This window comes from Phymastichus coffea, unplaced genomic scaffold (assembly GCF_024137745.1).
Source record: "Phymastichus coffea isolate CEN01 unplaced genomic scaffold, Cenicafe_Pcof_1.1 PCOF00070, whole genome shotgun sequence".
Taxonomy (NCBI): domain Eukaryota; kingdom Metazoa; phylum Arthropoda; class Insecta; order Hymenoptera; family Eulophidae; genus Phymastichus; species Phymastichus coffea.
The window spans coordinates 830,178-839,795 of NW_026706881.1; the positions used below are offsets into that span (position 1 = coordinate 830,178).

Consider the following 9,618-nt stretch of genomic DNA (forward strand, 5'->3'; position numbering starts at 1 on the left):
CGCGCCGCGGCTCGCAGTCAAGCGAACTCGCTGCTCGAGCGAGCGCGATTTGCACGGGCTGGCAGCGGCGCGCCACACGCGGAGGAGAGAGAGCTTCGGCGCAAGTCCCGCCCACGCGAAAGCGCCGCGTGATGGCTGCTATCGGCCGGCGCGGAGGTGGAAGCGCGTCTGCGCCCTCGGCCCCTGCCCCTTATCGCGTCATTATCCTTGCTCTCGGGCCGACTCCGTCGCCGTCGCCGCTTCCCATTCCGAGCGCGGCTGCAGTAAATAACTCTCTCGCTCTGCCTCTCGTGCTCTTCTTTTCTCTGGATTGGATGGCGGCGCGCTGGCCTCGGCCGCTGCCCGCGCCGAGGAGGTGGAAACGCCGAAGAAATCCGCCGGGGCACCATGGCGGATCCGAATCCCGCGCTGGGCCGTCCTTCGACTCGCGCTTGTGGGCGTCTCTCTCTCTCTCTCTCTCTCTCTCTCTCTCTCTCTCTCTCTCTCTCGCTCTCTCGCTCTCTCTCCGCGCAGCTCGCGTGCATACCTTTGCTCGTCCTCGTGCATGCTCCAGAGTGTCTTTGTCTGCTCGTGCCCTGTCGTCCCTCTACCTATCCATGCCAACGGCCTGTAAGAGCTTTTGTCTGGCTTGTCCAACTGATTGCGAACAATCTGTGCTGCGACGAGGCTCTGCCTTGGCTTTGCACTTGCTGTCCCCTCGTGCCCCGATCGGCTGCTCGATGACAAACGACAAATCAGTCGCTCTCGTTGCAGTCAAATGGTTTCGTTCAAAGCCCGTAAAAACTTGACGATATATTGTTTTCAGCAAATGATGCGACGGTAGTTATCGCCGAGGGATAATGTTCCACGGGAGCGGAAGCGGCGGCTACGGCGCAAGTTCCGACTACCAGCAACAGACGCAACAGGCTCAGCAGCAGCAACAGCAACAGCACACCCAGCAGCTTCAGTCTCCTGTCTATGTGCCCTCCTCGAGGCCTGCAATACCTTCCTCGACCACGGCTGCGCAGTATCACTCTTTTCCCACTTCCGCTTCGCCGGCTTGGTAAGATATTTTCCTCTGCAAGCACACACACACACATACACGTATTATTGACCTAGCTCTTTACTCTCGCAAATCATAATGCGCTTCATTCAACCAATTGCCTATAAATCGACTCGTTATGACAAATTTTCTCACTAAATTTACTACTTATCTGCTTATTTCTAATTACATGATGTTCATTGTGGTTTTCTTTAAGTATAGGGATATCATTTGCACCATATGACATCAATTCAATTATTACAATAGTAAGCAAAGCTTAGTCCTTCAACATTTTAGTTATTACATTTGGTACCAATTGATTAACAGCCAATAAAATTGTCGAAATTTATTGAATGGTGCACATTTTAAACTCATCCTGGAATCCGTTACTTATCTTGAACTTTCCTCCTTTTTCTCTCATAAAAAAGAGAACCTGACAAATTAAAGCCAATTTATTCGTGATCTGATTGGCTGAAAGATAGTGACGCGATCATCTGTTAATAGATAGTACATACATATGTTGTATACGCTCATGAAAGATTACTGCAAATTTTCGTAGATAATTAAATGCTCGAAAAGTGTATCGGTATAGGTGACATGGATTTACTATGAATTGATTCATGTAATCATATTAACTTGCGATAATAAAAACTTAAAACTTCATTTATAATAGTTTAAAATCATGAGTATCAACGTAGCTGCTTATTGATTTACCAATAAATAATATCATCTGTTATATCTTACATCAAATCATGGAAATATTTTATGTTATTGTTTTTTCGAATTTTCAATTTCGCCAACGAAAGCGTTGGTCTATATTGTAGCATTAAAAATAATGCAAAAAATATAAGAAAGATGAGCACGCTAGACATCAGTAGTATTGTAATGTTTGGGACAATTAGTATCAAGTTTATCAATTGATAATGCACATCAATAATCACCTTTCAAGATTTAATGTTGATTATTTAATGTCACTTTTTTGAAAATGAATTGTTTTTATGAAGAAATATTACGAACAAGATTTGACATACTGTGCATACATTAGACTTTATTCCTCACTTATATATAGAATATTATTGAGCGTGAAACAATTTATCGAAAACAAACATTGTTTTATTTAGTAATATTTTTTCCTTGAGTTTTTCTTGGCCAACTTACACTGTATGTTCATGTAGCTTCATTCGTTAGATGAGTATGATCTGAAAGTAAATACTCCAATTAACATTAATTTATTATGATATCGATTGATTTTTATAAAATGATTGTTATCTCTGTTATTAGGCATTTAACAAAAGAAACGGACAATTTTTATAATCTTATCATTCCACCTTGAAATTTTAGCATTCATAATTTTGTGCTGTTGATATACGTAGTTGGTATTAGAGAAATGTTATTTCAATGTTAAAAAACACAGGGAGACAAATATTCCCGTCATAAATAAAGTTAGAGCAAAAAAAAAAAAAAATACTACAATCGGTCGATATTAAATCGACAATCTAAAAATATTCCATGTGTGCTACTTATCTAACCACAAAGATAGTGCTGCTGAATCATCTTTTAGCGTGAAATAACAAATTCAGTTTAAAATAAAAATTTGGAATCATTTTTACAAAACCACATTCCATTTTACCACTCATTATCAAGCAACAGGTTCTTCAACATTTATTTGACATTTTTTGAATGGAATTAATATTATTAACATTGTTATAAGCGCTCATATTAAAACTTTTACAGCTGAAAAAATATTAGGCTTGGTGGAAGGTCTAGAAAATACCAGTTATCGACAGTGCAATATTGTGTGATAGTATTTATAAAAGGTGTGTTTGTATTTGGGAAATTTGATATAGGATTGGGTTAAGTTAGCTTTATCCTATTAAAATGTATAGCCATAATTTCATTGCTGATCACATTATAATCAGCACGCTTAAATGTTTTTTTGCTGAATCATAGCTAATCTGGACGGAGTTTCTAAATGACATCTGGTGATTTTTGTGTCATCTTAGGGTAATACTATGTAAATGAAATAATTTTAAGATAAGACACGAGCATGATAAAAGACTATAAAGCTATTGCAAATAAATTTTAGTAAAATTTATGTACGAATTATTTTGATTTCTGATTTCAACGCACCTGGCTATTTATAAACCAATTTTTACACCGTTTGAACAATACCCAAGTGTTTCGGATTTTGGCATGATTCAGGGAGAAGTCGGCATCGTGGCAACATAGCGTAGATACTTACGCACACCATGCCTTGGCTAGTCACACAGGCAGTTCGACGGGAGGCATGGGACCCCACACGGGTCACACACACCCGCATGCCGGGCACCCGCACACTGCCCATCCACACGCGAGCCTCGCTGCCGCTGCTGCGTCGCCCTTCTACGCCCAGAACGCTGCGATGATGTCGTCCTGGCGAGTCTACGACAGTGCTGGCTTTCAACGGGCGTCTCCATACGGTAATTTTAGTTACTATTATATCATACAATATGCGTTAGATCATATCCATAGCCTTTCCTGTTCTGTAGAACATCAAAATGTTTATACACGTTTCTGTATAATAGGGCTGCTTACGTTAAGCTGCTTACACTGATATTTGCAATTTAAATTGCAATAATCATGCAGCTTATATTAACGCGACGAGCAAGCAAGATTCAAAATATTTTCGCGGCTATTTTGATCTATACGTTTTTTACTTATGAGTTTATGAAATCTAGTAAATGTTAATTTAAAAGCATTTACCATTGATGTTTTTTTCTGCTCTAACGAAAATAAGAGAACAAGAGGAAAAATATAAATTCTAAGCGATACGAGAACGCTTTTTGATAACATGAGCCGACGGCTCATAAACTTTACGGTTCGCCAAAGATTTTTCGCACCAGTTGAAAATTACGAATTACCAGTAAATTATTGAGCTAATGACAAAAAGTTATGATTTTCGTGACCATTGGAGAAGAGTACGGGAAAATTTGAAGAACTTGTCAAACTATAGTTGATATAATTAAAGGCAATGCGAACGAAAGAATGTTTCGTTTAAAATTCAAATCCAACAGAGTGCAGGAAATGAGTTTTATCCCAAATAATACGACAAAATATATAGTGTGCGATAAAGTGAGAAAATGTAACGAGAAGAGCAAGAATAATGATAATACTTTCAATCGTGCGTTATACTTGATATTGTCATCCCTGACGTTTATTCGTTACTGAAAATGTGGTAAGCGAAGCACACAATTGTTTGTAATGCTAAGATTATTCAAATGAATAGATAACGCATGATAAAGTTGAATTGTAGCGATAAATAATGATCGATGGATTAGCTGGACAATCACCGATGCATTTTATATTAACTTATATTCAGATTTACTATCGTTCCTTGTTTATATTTGACAACGAGCTTGCTAAAGAAATAATTTTGGAAAGTTAAGTTTCCAGTTGAGAAGTAGTAGTAGTAGCATAGCCCGCGCATGGAACAGACGAGAAGTAAATGAGCGAGGCACGCTATCGCAGTTCTAGGGCCGGAACATAGAGGAAAAAATTGAGAGAGAAAAAAATAGGAAAAAAGACGATGCATTGAATTAGAGCGTAGAAGCAGGAGAAAGGGGAGTCGGGAAAGGAGAAATTTCTCTAGAAGCAATGAATCCCTGGCGCTGCACGCGGGCCATGTGCATGGAACGAGTGATAGCGGCTCTTCTTTGAAGAGGAGTCCCGTCGAATCTCTGGTCAAGTGTTTCTCCTCTTCTGGCGTCATTACAAGCCATCACATATCTCCCCTTCTCCCGTTCGCGTAGCTCTTTCTCTGTCTGTCCCGCTCATTTATATATCTGCCTTTGCTTCTTGCCTTTTTTCCTTCCTTCATTCTGAATCTGCTTTTTCCTGCTGACGATCCATCGGGTCGTATAGTTTTATTGAGCTGCTTTTTACTTGCCTTCTCATAGTATCGTCTTTACAACTTTATCGCGTTTGTTTCAATTTATTCATATTGCTACTGAGTACAGATACCATCTATTTACTTCTCTCTCCGCGCCAACCAATCAAGATCGAGCTACGAGTAAGAGATGAACGCGAGCAACGACGGGATCAGTTCCATTTTGTGAAATTTCTAAGCTCATGCCAGTTGAGGAGGTGTGTTCGGTGGCATCGGCGCGGAATAATAATCATGAATATCGAGATTCCGCCGGCATGGCGTGCACGTGGATTAGGGATTCGCTTTTGGTGCCCCGAGAACGACGGCGTGCAAAAGATAAAGCGCAGACGCGTCTGGATGGTTCTAAGCGGCACAAAGGCGCCTCGATCTTAAAAGCACTCGACTGGATCCCATAGATCATCGTCCTCTCTTCAATTTCCTTTTTATTTCTTTCTTTCTCTTCCTACAGAAGCACCTAACGTATAAATGAACTCTCGCTATCGAATCCCTCCGAGGTTTTACGGTTTACCCTTCGCATTCGGACACTAACGTCAAAGATTAATTATAGAATGATGAATAAAATCGATACATCCAAGCAAACGTGACGCACGTCCATTCACATGAATATGCGTATTATTATATTTATTCTTTGCATGAGAGAATTGGCAATAGGTATCTGCTAAAACCGGTACTAATTAACGTTGGATTCTTGCATTACGAAAAATACCATGTATTCTTTTTCCTAGAATTAAAGAATATGTAGTGCAAGTGTATTAAAAAATTAATTCGACGCGACTACGCTAGCCATTGCAAATCCGCAAAGGCAGGTCATAAATAACAATAAATAAAAGCTAACTTAAAAAAATTATTGGCTATGATAAAGCGTTGTTTACATATTCAGCAACGCGTGCGTTGCATTTTAATTAATTGCAGACTTTACGCGCTTGACATAAATTACGATCGCTCACTTAAATCTTTCGTTGGGTTGTAGAAAGCAATTATCCGTGACGAAGGTCTAATTGAACTTTCTCATACGATCATTTGTTTTTGCATTTTTTGCAATTGTCTGGCAAACATGATTCACAGCAGTCTGTTGACTGACACACGCGACACCATAGCATTTGCCGTCGCATGATCCTCCGGGCTGTGCGTTCTAATCCCAGAATTTTTCCCCGGTGCATTGAAAAAGACGAAATACTCGAAGAAAAATAACAAAGACAAAAAACAATAACAATAAAACATATACGTGCCTTCAAGGTATACGTAAATTGTCTGCGGTGTAAATCATGCTCAGCGGGAGCAACGAAATTATACGCTTAGAAATTGGACAACGTTCTTTTCCGAACAGTTGAACTGGCACTGAGGCGTATTAATGAGACGTCTAATCTGCTTTGTTTCTCTGGAAATTGGTGGAGCAATAGCTTACAAAGGAGCTTACGCGAAATGCTTTGTTTCAGACACGGCTATGGACTTCCAGTTCAGCGAGGGCCGAGAATGCGTGAATTGCGGGGCCATTTCGACGCCGCTCTGGCGACGAGACGGCACAGGTCACTACCTGTGCAACGCTTGCGGACTCTACCACAAAATCAACGGCATGAATCGTCCTCTGATCAAGCCAACAAAGCGCCTCGTAAGTTGTTTATGACTTCATTAAGCTAGCTAATACGCTTGCTTATCTGCCAGGCATTTGCCAATGAAAATCGCCGACTGCATGCGCAAACGTGGCCGCGTTGAAATTCTAATCACCGATCGAGTCGATAAAATGCCGCGAGAGCCAGCTAGCGCGCAGCGATAACGGCCGACAACCTAGAGAGCGAGAGTAGTCGCATGAAAAATGAGTAGCGATATAACAGGTAGAGCGGCTCGCGGTGGCTTGCTGGGCGCTCGCATAACACACGTACTCGCAACCTAGTCGTACCCAAATCGTACCAAGAGTATGCAGCATTAATTGTCGTTGTACGATAAGCAAATGGGACAGATCTCCGAATTCCAGACGGCGACGAGGCGGCTGGGACTGTGCTGCACGAACTGCGGCACGCGCGCCACCACCCTCTGGAGGCGCAACAACGAGGGCGAGCCCGTCTGCAACGCCTGCGGCCTCTACTTCAAGCTGCACGGCATCAATCGGCCGCTCGCCATGCGCAAGGACGGCATACAGACTCGCAAGCGCAAGCCGAAGAAGACGCCCGAGTCCGGCGCCAGGCAGTCCGCCCAGGACCACGACGGCGGCGCGCCCGCCGCTTCGTCGCCCGCCCACGGTGAGCCCATCCGCGCATCTCCCGAGCGCGCGCGCGCTCGCAAGCCTGACGCCTCGCTTCCTCGTTGCAGAGCTGAAGGCCAGCCACCAGCAGTCGCACGGCCAGCACCCGCAGCAGCAGCAGCAGCAGCAGCAGCAGCACCAGCTAGACGTCAAGCCGTCGTCCGCGAGCTCGGGCTCCTCGTCGGCGGAGCGCCCGGTCTACTTGGGGCACACGTCGCTGCTGCCGCCGAGCGCGGCCGCGGTGGCCGCGGCGGTCGCGGCGCCCGGCGCCGGCGCGTCCAGCAGCGGCATCGCGACGGTCAAGACGGAGCCGCGCAGCTGCGACGGCGGCGTCGTGAGCCAGCCCTACTCGGGCTACTACCAGCACCCGCACCAGCTGGCCGTGCCCTCGAGCGAGCACCAGCAGGCCAACTACTACGCGGCCCAGGAGGCGCCCTACCACCACCAGCACCACGTGACCGCGGCCGCCAAGCTGCTCGCCTCCTCGTGAACGACCGCCGCCGCCGATCGGCCGTGGCCTCCTCGCTCTCGCTGCCTATCCCTGTCACTCGTCGGTCCACACCTTCACTCGCATCGCTTCAGCGATCACACGGACTTTTCAGAGCTTATCAACATTGCGCGAACGTTCATTCCTCTTCAATATTACTATCGTGTTTTTATCATTATACATCGCATTATATCGAACGTCTATGTACCTACCCGCATTGGTTTCTCTTCTCGCGTAGAGCACTTTCAGACGCCTCTATACTTTCACGTAGAATAGTATTGACATTCGATACTAAACCATACCTCGAGTCATGCTTTCTCGCCTTCGATCTAAGATCATTCATTCGCGTGCAGCTTACATTCCGAATCCTCAATTTCCTCAACCTTCTCAACATTGCCACGTCCCACCACTTTTATCTTCATCGGATACTGCAATATATCTCATCGTTCTTAGCACACTCACCCTATTAGTTCGATAATACGTGTATTTACTCATGTACTTTATAAACCAAGTGTGTTATTAGCTAATTGTGACAGAAGCAGTCATCAATAATTCTACAGTTTAAGTTATTATTGTAAAAAGTTTATCTTTTAATCCATAGTTTTCTAAGTTTACACTGCAACCTTATGTATCAGATAAATCTTATCGGCAGTTTTTTCTTCCAAAATAACTAAGCAAATCGCATTTACAAGTTGAACAAAGTATACCACGTTACTCTAAGCGTCATTCAAGTTCACGTGTCAATCAGTAAGGAAGTCGATTTTTACGATACTGCATTTCCGTGGATGAAATCCGCTCTAGTTGAATCTAATTAAAGAATAAATTATTAAGACTCAACTTTTTTTCGAAATCTGTGATTCATGTACTCTGCGTCCAAAACCAGAATTATGTATTACAAGAGCAAAAATTAAATTCCAAAAATATCTCCTACTGAATCTTTCATTATTCTCGTCTTCATTTCCTAGTAACTTCTTCCTCAAACATCGAATCTTAAGTTTTATAGTTTGTATGTACTTTCATTTTGTATATTTAAAATAATATATTCAAATTATACATAACGTATTTCATTTATTCCTAATCTACATTACAAATATTTTCTAGAAATTTATTTTAGTTTGGAATTCAGTAAGCATTTACAGTTAATATTTGCTTGCGAAAAATTTTTTAAATAAATTAATAGACATACATATAGAGATTAACTACAAAATGTTTGTACGTACAACATTCTATAGTGAAAATTAATTCTATTGTATTTTCAATATACATCTGTATATTATTTTATGAGTATACTTGTAATTTTATTTTTTTAACACATGTGCCTATCGATGTATTTACTGAATTACATAACTAAATTTGTATATTTCCATATTTTTTTTAAATCTAAAATGCTGGTAAAGTTACGACTCCAGATATTAGAAAAGTTTCTAACTATACAAATACTGATATGTTTCAGTTTCAGCTTGAGATCAATATTTTAAATTGACAAAAAGAATTACTATGATAAAAAGATTGATAAATGAATGAGAATTGAGAAACTAATTAAAAATATACCAATACCTATACAAATTCTCCCATTGAATAGAACTTATGATAAATTTTTCTTGGTAGCAGTATGCGCGAGGTCCTTTATCCATTCATGTGAGCAGTAAAAGCATTTACTTATTGTTAATATTGCATTTTCTTTTCACGTACGCGCGTCATATAGCACCAAACGCACCCAAGCTCATCGCTTGTATGGATAAAGAAAGGATTACACATAAAAAACTTATTTACCGACTGTAGAGAAGTTCGTCACTTCATTCATACTTAACCGTATGGTAGTTACCTAAGTTTGCGATGGCGGATTTCGAATTTTTTTAAATTGAAACGTATCGGTACAGACTTCTGTTTTATCCTTCACCAATTTCTTTAGGTTTTCAAAAACAAAGCGATTACATGAATTCGCC

At 41.7% G+C, this 9,618-nt stretch overlaps 1 protein-coding gene across 4 annotated transcripts in view; it reads left to right on the plus strand.

The window, feature by feature from the left end:
- LOC131667731 (GATA-binding factor A-like) overlaps positions 1–8,588 on the plus strand; it is a 42,716-nt gene extending 34,128 nt beyond the window's left edge. For 2 of the 4 annotated variants that reach the window (XM_058941381.1, XM_058941382.1), the window contains 4 exons: positions 806–1,042; positions 3,224–3,480; positions 6,383–6,555; positions 6,904–8,588. In XM_058941381.1, coding sequence (XP_058797364.1) covers positions 840–1,042; positions 3,224–3,480; positions 6,383–6,555; positions 6,904–8,142 — 1,872 coding nt within the window. In that variant the 5' untranslated portion in view covers positions 806–839 and the 3' untranslated portion in view covers positions 8,143–8,588. The remainder of the gene's footprint in view (positions 1–805; positions 1,043–3,223; positions 3,481–6,382; positions 6,556–6,903) is intronic. The other 2 variants (XM_058941384.1, XM_058941383.1) reach the window with 2 other exon arrangements.
- The last annotated feature ends 1,030 nt before the right edge of the window (positions 8,589–9,618 follow it).